This window comes from Mytilus galloprovincialis, chromosome 11, assembly GCF_965363235.1.
Source record: "Mytilus galloprovincialis chromosome 11, xbMytGall1.hap1.1, whole genome shotgun sequence".
Classification (NCBI taxonomy): Eukaryota; Metazoa; Mollusca; class Bivalvia; order Mytilida; family Mytilidae; genus Mytilus; species Mytilus galloprovincialis.
Window position 1 is genome coordinate 22,117,834 of NC_134848.1, and position 22,360 is coordinate 22,140,193.

General features: G+C 35.9%; 1 protein-coding gene across 1 annotated transcript; it reads left to right on the forward strand.

The window, feature by feature from the left end:
• Positions 1–17,913: 17,913 nt before the first annotated feature.
• On the forward strand, positions 17,914–21,873 carry LOC143051856 (uncharacterized). The gene is made up of 2 exons (XM_076224846.1): positions 17,914–17,982; positions 18,920–21,873. Exon 2 carries the CDS (start codon positions 19,502–19,504, stop codon positions 20,888–20,890), a length of 1,389 nt encoding a protein of 462 aa, XP_076080961.1. The 5' UTR covers positions 17,914–17,982; positions 18,920–19,501; the 3' UTR covers positions 20,891–21,873.
• The last annotated feature ends 487 nt before the right edge of the window (positions 21,874–22,360 follow it).

Here is a 22,360-nt window from a genome sequence, read left to right on the forward strand (position 1 = left end):
TGTCCCTTTTCTCTAACGGCTCAACCATGGTTCTTGTTTTCATAAAGATAAGTCCGTTGGTTTTCCCGTTTGAATGGTTTAACACTAGTAGTATTTGGGGCCTTTTATATCTTGCTGTTCGGTGTAAGCCAATTAAGGCTCCGTGTTGAAGGCCGTATCTTGGCCTATAATTGTTACTTTTAAAAATTGTTACTTGAATTGAGAGTTGTCTCATTGGAACTCATACCACATTTTCTTATATCTATTGACACATCTGTTTCATATCTGATATAGTTCACTAAAATATCGTCATTTCAGCTTTATGGACCAGCAATAGGTTGTAATTTAGGTCGGATTGGTCGGTCCGACATCTCTACTTGATCAAGATTCGTTACTATGATATCAGAGCTCCATCTGCCTCTACATCAACCCTAACACCACGCCCACCTGTTCTAGTAGATTTTGATGGCATGACTGTATTTTTTTTTCGAGAAATCTACGTATTAATCAGGAATGGAACTGAAGGAATGATACTGTTTTGATATGGAACACGATATTGACGTTGTTGCTGAGAGCGTAGTAAGATCGCGGTTTGAACGTAGTGTAATCGTGGTAAGAACGTGCTATAATCGCAGTAGAAGCGTGGTAAGATCGTGTTGCAATCGGATAACTCGTGGTATGGTCGTAGTGAGAACGTGATGAGCGTAGAAAAATCTTGATAAGCGTAGTAAGGTTGCAGAATAAGCGCGGTGAGAACGTGTTATAATCGTAGCGGGATCGTTGTAGAAGCGTAATGAGGACGTTGTAGCATCGTGAAAGCAACGAAAATTTACATTTTCATGCCGCTCATACCGCGACTTCACCACGATCTGAATTTAATTTAGATCGCGGTAAGCGTGGTGCGATCGTGGTCTAGTGGGACTGGGGCTTTAACAAAACTTTATCAAATATTGCCATTTATTACCATTTGTATATTTCAATAACTGAATTGTGTATATACTAGTAATATATATTGTAATATATATATTGTATTTTAATGTATGAATGTATGAATGTTAACTGTATACATGTATTTTGTTTGAGGTCCTCAATGAAAATTAGACTAGTTCTAATTGAGTTACCCTCTTTAAAATAAATGAAAAAAATAATTATTATATTATTATTATCAAAATAACTTGTGTGTAACCGTATGGATCTCTGACATTGTTCCACAAGTTTCTATATAACACAGGGAAGGTTGGGATTCAGTTCGGGGTTAATTTTCCTAAATATGTAGGAGTAAGGGGCCAAAAAAGGGTAAAAAATCAGCATTTTTCTAGTTTTTTTTTTTTTTTTTTTTTTTTTTTTTTTTTTTTTTTTATCTCATTGTTTGTATTGTATTATGAAAAAAATATTGATATTAGGTCATATTTTCTTCAAAAGCAAAAAAAAATCATTTTCTCCTATGTTCTATTTTAGCCATAGGAGCTATGTTTCTTGTAATACAAGGAAATAAAATATAAAGGAGTAGGTCCGGTAAGACCCCATTTTGGCCCCAAAATATAGCAGTTTTACAAAATTTATGTACAGTAAACTTTTAGTTATTTATTGGACAGCAGAATGCTTATGCTATCTAAATATGGGCTGTTTTTGACAATACAGTGCACATATATCGGGTACTAGCACCGTTAAGTCAAGCTAAATGACTGAAATCTTCACAATTCTAGCATTTTAGTTAAATTTTAGACGGTTTTCGTGTAAAACGAAAGTGGCCGCATTCGTGTTCATCCTTAACATTAAAATGTAAGTTTTATTTGGTGATAATTCATCACATATATAAAGGTTAAGGATGAACACGAATGCGGCCACTTTCATTTTTGACAAAAACCATCTGAAAGTGACATTTTTCGGCATATTTTGTAGATTTTTCATATTTTAGCTTGAATCGGATCGTTTTTAATGACACAATTAGTTAAAATCTTTAACGTCAACTAACAGAATCAAATAAAATAGACACTTAAGTGTTTAAAAAGTGGTCAAAATCTTTCAGATTCAGATAGAATCATAAACATGATAAAACTTTAAAAAGAATAGGAAGAATTATACTGGAATGCGACATTTCTATTCCGTCTAATCATATAGTCATGTAATTTTTAAAATGGCTATCTTCTACCAAAAGAATAAAATACCAACAATCAATTCTAATGTATAAAATTTTAAATACACCTGATTACTTAGCAATGCTAAATATTGATGATGTGCAACACCAGAACTTACGATCTGTCTCAATACATCATTGTACATGCAATAATGATCGTTTTGTTCCAAGACCAAATACAATTTAAAAAAAAATCTTTTCACTTTAAGGCAACCAAAGTATGAAATAATTTACCACTCGAAATAAAAAAAATGTTGAAATGTGGAATTATTCGAGAAACATTGTTATGATCTTTTTCCTTGGAAATTATATGCAAGTCAAATAAATTGTTTTCCTTTATACCCCAGTCCCACTAGGCCACGATCGCACTACGACCTGTGACTGTAAAAAACTGCAAATTTTGATGATCGTAGTACGATCGTGTAGATCGCAGTAAGGTCGTATCACGGTCGTGGTGAGGTTTTCAAGATCGTGATGAGCGTGGCAAACTTTGAACATGTTCAAAACAAACAATCGTGGTGCGGTCGTGGCGAAATCAGGTCGTAGTAGAAGCGTAGTGAGAGCGCACTAAGATCGTAGTAAAATCGCAAAGGTCGCTGTACCATCGTAGTGAGAGCGTAGCGAAAGCGTGATTCTATTCTGAGAAACTGCGCTACGATCTCATTGCGACGTTAAATTACGACCTCACTACGACCATCACGTTCTCACCGCGACCAAACTACGCTTCTATAACCGGGTGTTTTCCGTTTTATAGTAATTCAAAGACGGAATACCAATACTTAAAACTTTATTAGCAAGGTCCGGACAGTACCAGACCTAAAACTTAAACTGACTACAAAATAACATACAAAAGCATCTATAGAAAACAGTTTCTATAGCAAAGGATTAGTGTCCAACGGATTAACTTGTCATGGTCAGAGTGATTTCCATCACGACAAACATATATATTTAACAATAGAATTAATTAAACACAAAGAAATATAAAAGGTTAGATAGACGGATTAACAAATTGTCACTTTAGCACTTAAAATATAATGTCTGATCTTAATTTATTTGTAATCGCAAATAGTCCAAATCTTCCTGGTTATACTTCCACTACGACTATACCACGCTGTTCACGACCATAGTACGATTCTAGCACGCCCTTGCCGTCCTCATCACGCTCTTCTTACGACCTGACTACGTTCATACTACGACAATTATTCTCATTGTCATTTTCCCATAAAATATATTAATTCTCTCCAGGTTTTGTTTGTATGTATGTAATGTCTTGTCCCTTTTCTCTAACGGCTCAACCATGGTTCTTGTTTTCATAAAGATAAGTCCGTTGGTTTTCCCGTTTGAATGGTTTAACACTAGTAATATTTGGGGCCTTTTATATCTTGCTGTTCGGTGTAAGCCAATTAAGGCTCCGTGTTGAAGGCCGTATCTTGGCCTATAATTGTTACTTTTAAAAATTGTTACTTGAATTGAGAGTTGTCTCATTGGAACTCATACCACATTTTCTTATATCTATTGACACATCTGTTTCATATCTGATATAGTTCACTAAAATATCGTCATTTCAGCTTTATGGACCAGCAATAGGTTGTAATTTAGGTCGGATTGGTCGGTCCGACATCTCTACTTGATCAAGATTCGTTACTATGATATCAGATCTCCATCTGCCTCTACATCAACCCTAACACCACGCCCACCTGTTCTAGTAGATTTTGATGGTATGACTGTATTTTTTTTTTCGAGAAATCTACGTATTAATCAGGAATGGAACTGAAGGAATGATACTGTTTTGATATGGAACACGATATTGACGTTGTTGCTGAGAGCGTAGTAAGATCGCGGTTTGAACGTAGTGTAATCGTGGTAAGAACGTGCTATAATCGCAGTAGAAGCGTGGTAAGATCGTGTTGCAATCGGATAACTCGTGGTATGGTCGTAGTGAGAACGTGATGAGCGTAGAAAAATCTTTTTTTTTTTTAAATTTATCATATTTTATTGAAATCTGTACATTTGTTAGTTTAAAACATCCAGTACCGGTACCTTATCCCGGCCTCGTTAACATTAGTAAATATCATATTTATACAGTTGTTAGTAAATGTTAGTATTATACATTCAATTTTCAATATTTGGAAAAAAATAAAAAAATATACCATGTCAGTAATTTCAAAAAGAAAGAAGTTTACTATTAAGATTTCCAAACATAATTATCTGTATAACAAATGCACAGGTTTAGAAAAAATATATATATATATTGTTTTTTGTATTAAATTTCTTTTTTTCTTATTTGCACATAAACATAATAAGTTACACACTTTTGTATGCATAATAGTTATATACACTAAAAAGAAGATATATAATATATTATTTAATAGACACAGTAGTTTTAGTTTGATACATTACAGATAATGATTTTAAGACAGAGGTTGTTTGGATACGAAATATATACATTATATGTGGAGTCTATTTGGTTTTTGTTTTTTGTTTTTATGATAATAAAGGAGTCCAGGGGTTCCAGCAGTTTTCTGCCCTACTGAGTAATTTATTTTTATAGAATATATTTTTTTCTATTAATAAGTTTTCCTTTAAATAATTTTTAAGTGCTATTATATTGGTTTGTTCCATAGCTAATTTGCTTCTATAAATGTAGAATTTTGTTAACAGAAGTATTATGTTTCTTATATCATTTTTATCGGTTTTTGTTAAAATACCAAATAAAACCAAATCAATATTTAAAGTTAGTTCTATTTCTGTCTTCTCAAATATCCAGGAGTCAAGGTCTTCCCATAATTTTGATATATATGGACAAGTCCAGAATATATGTTCTATTGTTTCGACCCCTCCGCACCCAAAACTACAAATATTTGTATCTTTAATTTTTATTTTAAGGAGAAGTTCATTGGTGCCTAAAATTCGATGTATTATTCTGTATTGAAACCACTGCAATTTTGAATTTTTTGTAATATAAAAGGGCAATACATGGATATTTTTCCAATTGAAGTTCGCATTGAGAATTAATGACCATTTTTGTTCACATTTTTGTTTAGGATTTGACTTTTTACCATTCAAAATATTATACATATCTTTTGAACCTTTCTGGGATTTAAAAAAAACCTTTAATACTGAGGGCAAAACTGGACCGTTTTCTCTCTTTAAGTCATTTGGACATATTTGATATTCTTTTAAATACTTTTTTATTGACAAAATTAGGCCTTGATATGTGAGAAAATTAGTTTTAATATTGTACATGTTGTATACATTATTAAAGTGATCAAAAGTCATAAAGTTTCCATCTTCCTGTAACAAGTCATTGATCAGCCAAACCCCTTTTTTTGTCCAATCTTTATATAATACTGAATGGTTACCAATCTTTATTCCATCATTCTTCCATAAGGGGCATGTTTTAATTTGAGAGTTATTTTGTACATTTTGAAGATCTTGCCAAGCATCAAATACTTCTTTCCAAAATGGACTATTCAACTTTTTATAAGGACCAAGAAATTGCATTTCCAAAAAATTCAGATTTTCTGAAAAGAGGAATAGTTTTACTAGTTTTGAATTATTTCTATTTATTCTTCTTATCCAGGTTAGTTTAAGACCTTTTATGTAGTTTTCAATATTAATCATTTTTAGTCCTCCTAAACAGTGCGGTTTGGATAAGGTGTCTCTATTGACTTTATCTGGTTTGTTATCCCAAATAAAGGAAAATATTTTTTCAGTAAAATGTTTAAGCATTGTGCTATTTGGACTAGGTATGGACAGGAATAGATGGTTTAATTTTGATATTATAAGTGTTTTTATCACTGTTATTTTTCCAATTGGTGAGAGTATTTGATTAGTCCAAGTTTTTATAATGTTTTCAATTTCTTTCAACCTGGGGTTATAGTTTAAATTTTCAATTTCACTAATATCCACTGAGAAATTTATCCCAAGAAGTGTAAATCTGCTGGAACCCCATTCCAATCCCCACTTAACACACATAGTTTCTTGGCTAAACTTTTTCTTCCCAATCCAAACAACCTTGGTCTTGTCTAAGTTTATATTAAGACCTGATAAATCTGCATATTTATCTAGAGTACGGAGAGATGCATCCAAAGATTCGGGTGATCCATCAAGTATAAGAGAGGTATCATCTGCATATTGTGAGATGAGATACTCTGAGTCATCTATAGTGATTCCTTTAACTTTGTCATTATTTCGTATAAGTATACCAAGTATTTCTGCGCATAGTAAAAATATATAGGGTGATAGGGGATCCCCTTGTCGGCAGCCCCTCTGAATCTCAAAAAAATCTGAGAGATGGCAATTTTGAGTTACTGCAGATTGAGTTTTGGTATAAAAAGTAGTGATCCAATGTTTAATAGAAGGTCCAAAATTAAAAAAGTCTAAAACACTTTCAATAAAACTCCAAGAAATTGAATCAAATGCCTTTTCAAAATCAATAAGGAGGAGAATACCAGGTATATCATGTTCTTCTGTATACAATAAAATATCATAAATTAGTCTAGTATTTTCACCAATGTATAGAAAAATCTTGATAAGCGTAGTAAGGTTGCAGAATAAGCGCGGTGAGAACGTGTTATAATCGTAGCGGGATCGTTGTAGAAGCGTAATGAGGACGTTGTAGCATCGTGAAAGCAACGAAAATTTACATTTTCATGCCGCTCATACCGCGACTTCACCACGATCTGAATTTAATTTAGATCGCGGTAAGCGTGGTGCGATCGTGGTCTAGTGGGACTGGGGCTTTAACAAAACTTTATCAAATATTGCCATTTATTACCATTTGTATATTTCAATAACTGAATTGTGTATATACTAGTAATATATATTGTAATATATATATTGTATTTTAATGTATGAATGTATGAATGTTAACTGTATACATGTATTTTGTTTGAGGTCCTCGATGAAAATTAGACTAGTTCTAATTGAGTTACCCTCTTTAAAATAGATGAAAAAAATAATTATTATATTATTATTATCAAAATAACTTGTGTGTAACCGTATGGATCTCTGACATTGTTCCACAAGTTTCTATATAACACAGGGAAGGTTGGGATTCAGTTCGGGGTTAATTTTCCTAAATATGTAGGAGTAAGGGGCCAAAAAAGGGTAAAAAATCAGCATTTTTCTAGTTTTTTTTTTTTTTTTTTTTTTCTTTTTTTTTTATCTCATTGTTTGTATTGTATTATGAAAAAATTATTGATGTTGTAATGTTTATGCCCTTTGGGGCCCATAATTGGAAATAAAATATCTTATCTTATCTTATCTTATCTAGTTTACGGACACTAACTTGTGTTTAAGTATATGGATCTCTATAAATTTTTACAAGAAGGTTCAATACAACTAAAGGAAGGTTGGGATTGATTTTGGGGGTAATTGTCACAATAGATTAGGAATTAGGGGCCAAAAAGGGGGCCCAAAATAATCAGCATTTTTGTAGTTTTCAAACAATAACTAAAATATGTTTAAGTAAAATAAAATTGAGAAAGGAAATGGTGAATATGTCAAAGCGACAACCACCCGACCATAGAGCAGACAACAGCCGAAGGCAACCAATGGGTCTTAAATGTAGCGAGAATTCCCGCACCCGTAGGTGTCCTTCAGCTGGTCCCTAAAAATATGCATAATAATACAGTGATAATGGACGTCATACTAAACTCCGAATTATACACAAGAAACTAAAATTTAAAATCATACAAGACTAACAAAGGCCAGAGGCTCCTGACTTGGGACAGGCGCAAAATTGCGGCGTGGTTAAACATGTTTATGAGATCTCAACCCTCCCCCTATACCTCTAGCCAATGTAGAAAAGTAAAAGAATAACAATACGCACATTAAAATTCAGTTCAAGAGAAGTCCGAGTCCGATGTCAAAAGATGTAACAAAAGAAAATAAATAAAATGACAATAATACATAAATAACAACAGACTACTAGCAGTTAGCGGACATGCCAGCTCCAGACCTCAATTAAACTGATTGAAAGATTATGTCTTCATCATATGAATATCAGGCACAATCCCTCCCATTAGGGTTTAGTATCATACTTACTATCATAAAATATATGAGAAGAACATAACCCGTGTCATGCCAACAACTGTTTTTTTTATAAATAAATGTGTTTAGTTCCGATGCAAAGACCCTATCAGTGAATCAATATTAAAGCCAAAATATGCAATCTTTAATGACCTGACAACAGTATCGTAACTATATCCCCTTCTAATAAGTCTATTTAAAGGTTTTGTTAAGTGTATGAATCTCTCTGAAACTAAACCACAAGTTTCCATATCATGAAGGGATGGTTATTATTGACTTTGGGGGGTTATGGCTCAAAATGTTAGGAATAAGTGGCAAAAAAGGGGGGAAACTATGTATTTCTGGTCAATGGACAATTAAGACAATTTAAAAGCAGTGTAAGGGAGGTGATTCTTAAATTCTGTCTGTCTGTCTGTCTGTCTGTCTGTCTGTCTGTCTGTCTGTCTGTCTGTCTGTCTGTCTGTCTGTCTGTCTGTCTGATTAATATTCTTAGACTTATATATGTTATATGTAGTTGGATTAAGTAATACTTAAATTTTGTCATTTTTATCAACTAACGTCCACCCCTCTTCATGCTGGCAATAAGTGGCAAAGAATACCGTAGTAATGTATGTGGTAAAAAGTGCATGGGAAAGCCGTGTAAGTTATGTAACAAGTATTTCGTAAACCTCGGGTCTTATAGAGTCGCATTTGAAACCTAAAGGCAGTTGACAATTCTCAGATGTTTCACAGTTTTCATGGTGGACAGGAGAGGACGGGAACAGATAGATTATCAGAATCGAAATAAAGAGATTGTAACTGTTGTCTCCCCTAACCAACCTAAAGACAATTTAGGGACGATCTAAAATAGACAGGACAAGACAGGAAAAAAGTGTCACTTTAAATGTGGAATGTGTTGCGTGGATTTCAGTAAGAATAAATACCTACATCAACATGTGGGGATACATACTGTTGATAAACCTTATAGATGTGACGTTTGTGGCTCAGTATTTCGCCTGTCAAATCTCTTACAAAAACACACAAGAACACATACTGGTGATAAACCATACAAATGTGATATATGTGATAAGGCATTTAGACAGAGTTCTCACATGCGGACCCACATGAGAACACATACAGGTGATAAACCGTGTAAAATGTGTAAATGTGATGTATGTGAAAAGTAATTTAGTCAGCGTCCTGACTTAACGAGACATATGAGAACACATACTGGTGATAGACCTCATCAATGTGAAATATGTGATAAAACGTTCACTAGGAAGGAACACTTACGACTACACATGAGAATACATACTGGCGATCTACCATTTGCGTGTAATGTATGTGGTAGAGGTTTTAATTATAAAATCGACGTTGAACGACACGCAAGCAGGCATTCTAAATGTGTTGAAAGACCTTATAAATGTGATATTTGTGAAAAAGATTTTATTCGGAAACATAACTTACAGAATCACATGAGAATACATACAGGCGAGAACCCATATGAATGTGAAACATGTGGTCAAACATTTAGCCTTTCAATTTTCTATGCCAGACATATGACAAAGCATAATACTGAGAAGGACAAATTAGTTTAGTTCAAAATAAGCAAAATCAGGGATTCCTAAGGCTGCCATTCATGCCATTCTTACCTATATTTCTAAGGGAGGAAACTCTGAACAAATTACCTTTTGTATGGCCTTATCTGACAAGTCGTATTAAACATTATATTATATATTTGATATATATAGTGTTTAATAAATAGGAAATTATCATTTAACTTTGATGGTAGGGGTTTATGCCAGCCTTTTTCGCTAAAATATAATGCCAGCCTTTTTCGTTAAAATATAATGCCAGCCTTTTACCATGTTTACGCTAAAATATAATGCCAGCCTTTTTCGTTAAAATATATTCTGATTAATGTTTTCGTTATTAAAATTAATGATAAATTCTTAAAAAAAATATATTAAAGCTTGCGTGCTTCGAAATTAATTTATAAAGGAAATAAAAGAATGACACTGACCACCAACCGTCGAAGTTAAAATCGTCGTTTCCTTCGAAAAAGACGCATATAACTGACACTTAGGTACACGCACGAATTGACATTTTTTAGACACAAAAGAGAGGGTCAAAAGATCCCAGAGTGACAGTCAAACTCATAGATCGAAAACAAATTAACAACGCAATGGCTTACGAATAAAAGGCAAACAGACAAACAATAGTATACACGACGCAACACTGAAAACTAAAGAAGAACCATCATGAGCCCACCAAAAACTGGGGGTGACCTCACGTGTTCTGGAAGGGTAAGCCGATCCTGCTCCACATATATGTGGCACCCGTCGTGTTGCTCATGTTCGGACGAACCCGACATATTATACATGTTATAAAATAGAGAAAATACACACACCCGAATTACCACTTGGAGACAGTATAAGATAGAGCACATGCACACACCCGAATTACCACTCGGAGACAGTATAATATAGAGCACATACACACACCCGAATTACCTCTTGGAGACAGTATATATAATAGAGCACATACACACACCCGAATTAGCACTCGGAGACAGTATAAGATAGATCACATAAACTCACCAGAATTACCACTCGGAAACAGTATAAAATAGAGCACATACACACACCCGAATTACCTCTCGGAGACAGTATATAATAGAGCACATACACACAGCCGAATTACCACGCGGAGACAGTATAAGATAGATCACATAAACACACCCGAATTAGCACTCGGAGACAGTATAAGATAGATCACATAAACTCACCAGAATTACCACTCGGAGACAGTATAAAATAGAGCACATCAAATTTACACACACCCTAATTAGCACTCGGAGACAGTATATACTAGAGCACATACACACACCCGAATTAGCACTCGGAGACAGTATAAAATAGAGCACATACAAATGTACACACACCCGAATTACCACTCGGAGACAGTATAAAATAGAGCAAATACACACACCCGAATTAGCACTCGGAGACGGAAAAAATAGAGCACATACAAATTTACACACACCCTAATTAGCACTCGGAGACAGTATAAAATAGAGAACATAGACATACCAGAATTACCACTCGGAGACAGTATAAAATAGAGAACATAGACACACCAGAATTACCACTCGGAGACAGTATAAAATAGAGAACATAGACATACCAGAATTACCAATCGGAGACAGTATAAGATAGATCACATAGACATACCAGAATTACCACTCGGAGACAGTATAAGATAGATCACATAGACATACCAGAATTACCAATCGGAGACAGTATAAAAAAGAGAACATAGACATACCAGAATTAGTTTACCACTCGGAGACAGTATAAAATAGAGCACATAGACACACCAGAATTACCACTCGGAGACAGTATAAAATAGAGCACATACAAATTTACACACAACCTAATTAGCCCTCGGAGACAGTATAAAATAGAGAACATAGACATACCAGAATTACCACTCGGAGACGGTATAAAATAGCTATAGAACATAGACATACCAGAATTACCACTCGGAGACAGTATAAAATAGAGAACATAGACACACCAGAATTACCACTCGGAGACAGTATAAAATAGAGCACATCAAATTTACACACACCCTAATTAGCACTCGGAGACAGTATAAAATAGAGAACATAGACATACCAGAATTACCACTCGGAGACAGTATAAAATAGAGAACATAGACATACCAGAATTACCACTCGGAGACGGTATAAAATAGAGAACATAGACATACCAGAATAACCACTCGGAGACAGTATAAAATAGAGCACATACAAATTTACACACACCCTAATTAGCACTCGGAGACAGTATAAAATAGAGAACATAGACATACCAGGATTACCACTCGGAGACAGTATAAAATAGAGAACATAGACATACCAGAATTACCACTCGGAGACAGTATAAAATAGATAACATAGACACACCAGAATTACCACTCGGAGACAGTATAAAATAGAGCACATACAAATTTACACACACCCTAATTAGCACTCGGAGACAGTATAAAATAGAGAACATAGACATACCAGAATTACCAATCGGAGACAGTATAAAAAAGAGAACATAGACATACCAGAATTACCACTCGGAGACAGAATAAAATAGAGAACATAGACACACCAGAATTACCACTCGGAGACAGTATAAAATAGAGAACATAGACATACCAGAATTACCACTCGGAGACAGTATAAAATAGAGAACATAGACACACCAGAATTACCACTCGGAGACAGTATAAAATAGAGAACATAGACATACCAGAATTACCACTCGGAGACAGTATAATATAGAGAACATAGACACACCAGAATTACCACTCGGAGACAGTATAAAATAGAGAACGTAGACTTACCAGAATTTCCACTCGGAGACAGTATAAAATAGAGAACATAGACATACCAGAATTACCACTCGGAGACATTATAAAATAGAGAACATAGACACACCAGAATTACCACTCGGAGACAGTATAAGATATATCACATAGACATACCAGAATTACCACTCGGAGACAGTATAAGATAGATCACATAGACATACCAGAATTACCACTCGGAGACAGTATAAGATAGATCACATAGACATACCAGAATTACCACTCGGAGACAGTATAAGATAGAGAACATAGACATACCAGAATAACACTCTCTGATATAGACCACACTCAAATTTTTATTCAGAGACGTAGTATACAGAATACAGAGCACAAACACACAACCGAAGTACCACGTAAAGACACAGTCCCATATCAGGATTTAAAAAAAGGAGTGGGTCCCAACCCAGGATAAAAGGAGGGATCGGCTATATGTCCCCATTCAAATGCATTGATCGGTCAAAAAAAAAAAACTGGATCCGCCACTTCATATAGATCACATACACACTACATATACTTTTCAGGATACCGTATAATAAATTAAAAAGAGCACATATACAAACGAATACAACCCAAATATAGTTTAATAAATTATACACACACTCAAAATGCCACTGAGGACGCAGTTAGGTGAGACCACATACAAATAATCGATTACCACACGGATACAGTTAAAAAAGAGCAAAAACACACACACACGAATTACGACTCTGAGACAGTATAAAATAAATGGCATACTCAGACCCGAATTACCACACGAACATAATAAAAAGTAGCACTTACACACACCTGAATTGCCACTCAAAGGCAATATATTAAGATGAGCACATACACGCACCCGAACAATAACTCGGACACAGTACAAGAAAGAGAACATACAAACGCTTGAATTACCAGTCAGAGAATTCGAAAGTATAAAATAGTGCACATACACACAATTCCAAGCTCTATTTTGTCCAAAGTGTAACATGTAGACGGATATCTACCAGTATTCAATACGCCATTGGCAAGCTCTATCATGTCCCGAGTGTAACAGGTAGACCGGTATCTTTACAGTACGCCAAGCTCTATCGTGTACCGAGTGTAACAGGTAGACCGGTATCTTTACAGTATGCTGCGCTCTATCTTGTCCCGAGTGTAACAGGTAGACCGGTATCTTTACAGTATGCCAAGCTCTATCTTGTACCGAGTGTAACAGGTAGACCGGTATCTTTACAGTATGCCAAACTCTATCTTGCACCGAGTGTAACAGGTAGACCGGTATCTTTACAGGACGTCAAGCTCTATCTTGTCCCGGGTGTAACAGGTAGACCGGTATCTTTACAGTACGTCAAGCTCTACCTTGTCCCGAGTGTAACAGGTAGACCGGTATCTTTACAGTATGCCAAACTCTATCTTGCACCGAGTGTAACAGGTAGACCGGTATCTTTACAGGACGTCAAGCTCTATCTTGTCCCGGGTGTAACAGGTAGACCGGTATCTTTACAGTATGCCAAGCTCTATCTTGTACCGAGTGTAACAGGTAGACCGGTATCTTTACAGTATGCCAAACTCTATCTTGCACCGAGTGTAACAGGTAGACCGGTATCTTTACAGGACGTCAAGCTCTATCTTGTCCCGGGTGTAACAGGTAGACCGGTATCTTTACAGGACGTTAAGCTCTATCTTGTCCAGAGTGTAACAGGTAGACCGGTATCTTTACAGTACGCCAAGCTCTACCTTGTCCCGAGTGTAACAGGTAGACCGGTATCTTTACAGTATGTCAAGCTCTATCTTGTCCCGAGTGTAACAGGTAGACCGGTATCTTTACAGTATGCCAAGCTCTACCTTGTCCCGAGTGTAACAGGTAGACCGGTATCTTTACAGTATGCCAAGCTCTACCTTGTCCCGAGTGTAACAGGTAGACCGGTATCTTTACAGTACGTCAAGCTCTATCTTGTCCAGAGTGTAACAGGTAGACCGGTATCTTTACAGTACGCCAAGCTCTATCGTGTACCGAGTGTAACAGGTAGACCGGTATCTTTACAGTACGCCAAGCTCTACCTTGTCCCGAGTGTAACAGGTAGACCGGTATCTTTACAGTACGCCAAGCTCTATCTTGTCCAGAGTGTAACAGGTAGACCGGTATCTTTACAGGACGTCAAGCTCTATCTTGTCCCGGGTGTAACAGGTAGACCGGTATCTTTACAGGACGTCAAGCTCTATCATGTCCCGAGTGTAACAGGTAGACCGGTATCTTTACAGTACGTCAAGCTCTATCTTGTCCAGAGTGTAACAGGTAGACTGGTATCTTTACAGTATGCCAAGCTCTACCTTGTCCCGAGTGTAACAGGTAGACCGGTATCTTTACAGTATGCTGCGCTCTATCTTGTCCCGAGTGTAACAGGTAGACCGGTATCTTTACAGTATGCCAAGCTCTATCTTGTCCCGGGTGTAACAGGTAGACCGGTATCTTTACAGTATGCCAAGCTCTACCTTGTACCGAGTGTAACAGGTAGACCGGTATCTTTACAGTATGCTGCGCTCTATCTTGTCCCGAGTGTAACAGGTAGACCGGTATCTTTACAGTATGCCAAGCTCTACCTTGTCCCGGGTGTAACAGGTAGACCGGTATCTTTACAGTATGCCAAGCTCTACCTTGTACCGAGTGTAACAGGTAGACCGGTATCTTTACAGTACGCCAAGCTCTACCTTGTACCGAGTGTAACAGGTAGACCGGTATCTTTACAGTATGCCAAGCTCTATCTTGTCCCGAGTGTAACAGGTAGACCGGTATCTTTACAGTACGTCAAGCTCTATCTTGTCCCGAGTGTAACAGGTAGACCGGTATCTTTACAGTACACCAAGCTCTATCGTGTACCGAGTGTAACAGGTAGACCGGTATCTTTACAGTACGTCAAGCTCTATCTTGTCCAGAGTGTAACAGGTAGACCGGTATCTTTACAGTACGTCAAGCTCTATCTTGTCCAGAGTGTAACAGGTAGACCGGTATCTTTACAGTACACCAAGCTCTATCGTGTACCGAGTGTAACAGGTAGACCGGTATCTTTACAGTACGTCAAGCTCTATCTTGTCCAGAGTGTAACAGGTAGACCGGTATCTTTACAGTACACCAAGCTCTATCGTGTACCGAGTGTAACAGGTAGACCGGTATCTTTACAGTATGCCACGCTCTATCTTGTCCCGAGTGTAACAGGTATACCGGTATCTTTACGGTATGCCAAGTTCTATCTTGTCCCGAGTGTAGCAAGTAGACCGGTATATATTCAATACACCAAGCTCTTATACTATCTTGTCCCGAATGTAGAAAAAAAGCAGGTGTTTATTCAACACACCAAGCTCTATCTTGTCCCGAATGTAGCAAGTAGATCGGTATCTATTCAATACCCCAAGCTCTATCTTGTCCCGTGTGTAGCTGGTTTTTCCGTTTGAATGGTTTTACACTAGTAATTTTGGGGCCCTTTATAGCTTGTTGTTCGGTGTGAGCCAAGGCTCCGTGTTGAAGGCCGTACTTTGACCTATAATGGTTTACTTTTTTAAATTGTTATTTGGATGGAGAGTTGTCTCATTGGCACCCATACCACATCTTCCTATATCTATAGACAGGTATCTATTTAAAACACCAAGCTCTATCTTGTCCTGTTTGTAACACGTAAACAACTATCTATTTAATACGAAGAATAGACTGTAGACAGAAATTTCTTTTTAATTATTCGCAACGCCAAGCTCTATCTTGTATAATATAAGTAGATCGGTATATATTCAATACGCTACACTCCATCTTGTCCCGAGTGTATCAAGTAAACAGGTATTTATTGAATACGTCAACATTGGCGGATCATGAGGGCGGGGGTTTAGGGGGTTGGAACCCCTTTTTGGACGATCAATGCATTTGAATGGGAGCATATAGTTGGAAACCCCCAGCCGCCCCGCACTTTGTTTTAATGGCTGGATCCGCCACTGGTCAATGTTTATCTTCCACAGGTGCAACACGTAATTATAGACAAGTAGCTACATCGTTGTATTTAATACTTTAAGCTTTATCTTGTTCCGAGTGAGAAAAAAAAGACAGGTTTCTATTCAATACGCGCGCTATACTTGAAGCACTCCATGACTCAGACTGTCTGTTTCCGAGTTTTATAAATTTGTGACCAAGTTAAATTCATTCAGCATAGATTAAAGCATTAAACATCTGCACAATTACAAAAAAAAGCATAAACTAAGTTATCACAAATCTGCTTTGAATACCAACTTTTATGAAAAGAAAAAACCTCATTAAAATATGAATGATATATATATATTTCTCTAATTCTTTGGAAATTTATCCCTTTTCGAACCCATTGTATAAAAAAATGTAATCAACGTGTGGTTGCTGGTGATCTCAGAAGATCATTGGTTGATTTTAAGGGTCATGACCTTTTTGGCTGACTGGATGAACCAAAATATGATAACAGGTGTTAATGAAATTGACAACTTCGTGCAATGTGAAAGGCACTCGAAGGGGATTTTCGGTAAACAAAAAAAGAAAATGTCTTTTTAATCATTAGAGAAACAGATTCTTACATAGTTACTCGTGGATTATCGGATTTATCCAATCTCGATAGTTAAATTATAAATTTTAAAGTACTCGCCGAGGCGGCTCGAACTTTAAAATTGATAATTAAACTATCTCGATTGGATAAATCCGATAATCCACTGGTATCAATGTAAGAATCTATATATATATATATGACCGATCGACGTTGTTCTTATATGAAACATGGGACTATGTATCGGGATCAGTTAGTGTTTTACTTCACAAATCTCAACGGTCGATTTAAATTCAAAATAAAGGACCTACCACAATACTAACAATTCAAACACTGTAAACACTGTAAAAAGAAATCCTTGTGAAAGCTCTAAAAGACAATGCATGATCAATACAAACTTTTACTTTATCAGTTAAAATGGTATCCTCCTGTTAAAGTCAATTAGCGCTGTGGCACATTGGGACAATTCGTGCAAACAGGCCTTCAGATTGAGGATTGAGGATTGTAAACGATATTTTATATCAAAAGTATTATTTGAAGAAAAAAAATAATCCGTCTGTTTTTCGAAAAGACCATGAAGACCTTCAATCGAAATGAACTTTTTCACAGTAACTCATTTTTTAATGTCTATAGATGATTATATATATGGCTTCAGAGATCAAAGACATACTCACCAACTATTCAGATTATTTTATATTTTTTTCAAAATTATAGAAGGTACACAAACGTATGGATAACCAACTTTTTTTTATTAGGTTCCGTAGAATTATCTGTATAAGGATTTTTGCAATCGTGCGTTCCATATGTATATCTTTATTATCTCCCTTTGAATTTTGTTTTGAGACGCACGTCACGTAACTGTGAAATAAAGCTCATTTACCTTTACTAGTCTAACAATATGTAAGTTTTTATATATGTTGCATTTTAATATATCCTTATCTTTATTCGCTGAACCACAAATAATACTAATATTGTGTAAACAATCGATTTCTCTGTTAGGTTGTACAAAGTATGGAAAGCCTATTTAACATTAATAAATTTTCAGGATTTTTCTCGCAGTTTTTACCATGAACTCGATAAGCAATAAATATTTAAAAGTTAATACATCCTGATATTTGAAGACTTATTTTTATAAGAGAGATCAACCATTTAACTTCAGAAGTGGGGTGTATTTTTTAGCTCACCTGGCCCTAAGGGCCAAGTGAGCTTTTCTCATCACTTGGCGTCCATCGTCGTCTGTCGTCGTTAACTTTTACAAAAATCTTCTCCACTGAAAATACTGGGCAAAATAAAATCAAACTTGGCCACAATCATCATTGGGGTATCTAGTTTAAAAAATGTTTCCGTTGACCCTGCCAACCAACCAAGATAGCCCCTATGGCTTAAAATAAAACACAGGGGTAAAATGCAGTTTTTGGCTTGTAACTCAACAACCAACACATTTAGAGCAAATCTGATTGGCATTGATTTACTGGGCACGTTTTCCTGCTACATTATGAAATAGGTAAATACTTATACATTCTGAAAATACCTTAATCTGAATTATCTGCCCTTGTATATGAGTTGCCTCCACTTCATGTGGCAAAGTTAGAAAAATTAAAACAATCAAAAGTTTTTTTGTTTTTATTTGTAAAATACAACCATAAATATAATAAAACATGTCATTTCGATTTTGAAGTGAAAGTTCTAACACATGAATTACCTAGTACTTCTTTAAAAATTTGCACATTCTATTAAAGATATATATACCTTATTTTCAAATCCAAGATGGAGGAAGACACCCTATCACCTTAAGTTAAAATCCATTTTCGTAATACGTAGATTTTATTATTTTTAGATAATCTGGCTGAATTGTGTTTCAAAGAGTGGATACGAATATGCATAACATTAGTAAAAGTTTTAATCATCATGATAAGGAACTGTTATTCTAACCTGGCTAGAAATATAGCAGGCACCACAATACGATCTCCGGTATTCTAACCTGGCTAGAAATATAGCAGGCACCACTATACGATCTCCGGTATTCCAACCAGGCTAGAAATATAGCAGGCACCACAATACGATCTCCGGTATTCTAACCAGGCTAGAAATATAGCAGGCACCACAATACGATCTCCGGTATTCTAACCTGGCTAGAAATATAGCAGGCACCACAATACGATCTCCGGTATTCTAACCAGGCTAGAAATATAGCAGGCACAACAATACGATCTCCGGTATTCTAACCTGGCTAGAAATATAGCAGGCACCACAATACGATCTCCGGTATTCTAACCCGGCTAGAAATATAACAGGCCCCACTATACAATCTCTGTTATTCTTACCTGACTTGATAGTTAAAGGATATTAAGCAGCAGTGGTCATGGTGAACAGAAAAGAACAGGAGCAGATAAGATTTTCAGAAACGTAAAATAAAGAGATGTTAACAGTTATCTCCCCTGACCAACGTTCAGACAATTTAGAGACATTCATCGACGAACAGGACAAGACAGAAAAAAATATGGTTTCTGATACTGAAATATCTTATGAACAACATTCAGACATTTTAAAGACGTTCCAAGGTGGACAGGACAAGACAGAACCAAATATAGTTTCTGATACTGAAATATCTCATGAACAACCTTCTGACATTTTAAAGACGTTCCACGGCGGACAGGACAAGACGGAACCAAGTATAGTTTCTGATACTGAAATATCTAATAAACAACCTTCAGACATTTTAAAGACGTTCCACGGCGGACAGGACAAGACAGAACCAAATATGGTGTCTGAAACTGAAATATCCTATGAACAACCTTCAGACATTTTAAAGACGTTCCAAGTCGGACAGGACAAGAAAGAAACAAATATGGTTTCTGATACTGAAAAGAAAAATATACTAACAATCATCCCTCTTGATCAGACTAGTACGGACCAACTGATGAACGATGCATATAAGACCAGGGAAATGATTGGTGTTGTTAATACAAGTGGTAAAGAATGTCTTGGTAATGTTTGTGTTAAACAGTGCCAGGGAAAGTCGTGTAAATTATGTAATAAAGGATTTCGTAAACCTCGGGTCTTAAAGAGTCGCACTATAAAACCTAAAGGCTATAAACCTTACAAATGTGGAGTCTGTGAAGTAGATTTCACTAGGAAAGAGCACCTAGAAATGCACATGAGAACACATACTGGAGATAAACCATACACATGTTATTTATGTGGTAATACTTATAGTCGGGGTCATCACTTACGGCGTCATATGAGATCTCATACAGGTGATAAACCATACAAATGTGATACATGTGATAAGGCGTTTAGTCAGTCTCATCACATGCGAAGACACATGCAGACACATACAGATGAAAAACCGTGTAAAATATGTAAATGTGATTTATGTGAAAAGGAATTTAGTCAGCAATCTCACCTAAGTAGACATATGAGAACACATACTGGTGATAAACCTTATCAATGTGATGTGTGTGATAAAGCTTTCTGTAGGAAGGAACACTTACAATCACACACGAGAACACATACTGGTGATAAACCGTTTGCTTGTGATATCTGTGGTAGAGGTTTTACTAATCAAAACGACAGACGAAGGCATTTAAAACATAATGCGCATGATCACGGACCTTATAAATGTGATATTTGTGATAAAGATTTTATTCGGAAACTAAACTTAAAAGAACACATGAGAACACATACGGGCGAAAAAGCATATATGTGTGAGATATGTGGTCAAACATTTAGCATGTCAATTTTGTATGCTACACACGTGACTAAACATAATGCTGAGAAGGCCAAACTTATTTGTAGTTCAAAATAGATAAGAAATTCATTCAGGGGTTAAGAAATTTTGTTATAGCTCACTAGCCCAGGGCTAATTGGTTGCAAGATTTTACTAGCCCTGTTGGACATGTTGGAAGAACTACTAGATCAACAAAACTGACCTGCTAGCCCTAGTATGCCTTACAAATTCAGAGTTTACTGCAATAACAATGAATTCTATAAACTTAACAATTTTTATCCATTCATGGCATTGTACAGTAGATTTTTGCAAATTGGATATTCAAAGTTTACATTAGCAAAAAATATTCCATTAGCATATATATATTCAATTAATCGATAATTGAATATTCACTGAAAATTCTGATATAATGAGTTGACCAAATCCGGGGATGATACAAGTCTTGATCACTGCTATACGTGGGTATGTAAAAGGATCGGAGGGGGTTTTATCAGATACAATAGCATCATCACGTTTGTGTAAAAGAATTATCAGCACATGTTTCAAATTTATATCTGATAAAAGTCAGGTTTCTGCTGTCAAAAGGGATTCACATTTATATTGAAATAAATTAATCAGAAGAAGGTAAAATCAGGTTGCATAAGCAATGTACAATACCACCCCCTGTACTGACATATCGATATTGAAAGTACAAGATCCACCCAGAGTCATTTGTTCTATTTTAAAACTTGTACAAAATCAGTTCAAATTCTGGGAATCCCGGATGACGTAGTTGAATCTGATTGGATAAGATAGAAAAGTGGATTTTCCCCTTTCAATTTTAGAAACGCCAACAATTTTTTGTTACTAGTCCGTCGGGCATTTTTGGTTACAAGTCTTGGTTGCCCGAGGTCTAAATGTTGTAGTCCCGGGCGTCGGGCTAGTGGATTTCTTAACCCCTGAATTCATATAGCCATGATAGGTGATACTCCATCCTACATGAATATATATTTTTAAAGGAGGAAACTCTACAAAAGTTACGTTTTTGTATGGACTTACCTTAATAAACGTTTGAAAAATAATTCGAGTTTTTTTTAACTGAGTTTTGTTTGATAAAGCATTGGTGTTAGTTGATTTAACGAAAATTCTGGACAAAGGAAGACAACGCCAATTTTTTATGAAGAAATATTTAATATTACTTCCCATTGATAAATTAAAGCAATCCTTCACTACTTACCATGCTTACACGCACTTTGATTATTCAGTATCTTGAGGTATAGGGGGAGTATTGCCATCTCACAACACATGTTTAACCTTGGCCTTTGTATTTTATATTTGGTTCTTTTTAATCTAAGTTCCTTTAATATGTTTTGGAGTTAATGAGACGTTCATTGCAGGTGAGACAAAAGAAATCATTGGACATTTGATATGCAACAAAAAATAACAAGAGTGCACACCATGAAATGTCTCGCCTTCTATACTGACCATTGCTTGTATATTGATAAATATAGTTTTCAGTAAAGCTATCACATAAACTGAGAATGGTCCATGAAGGTCAGATAAACCAAA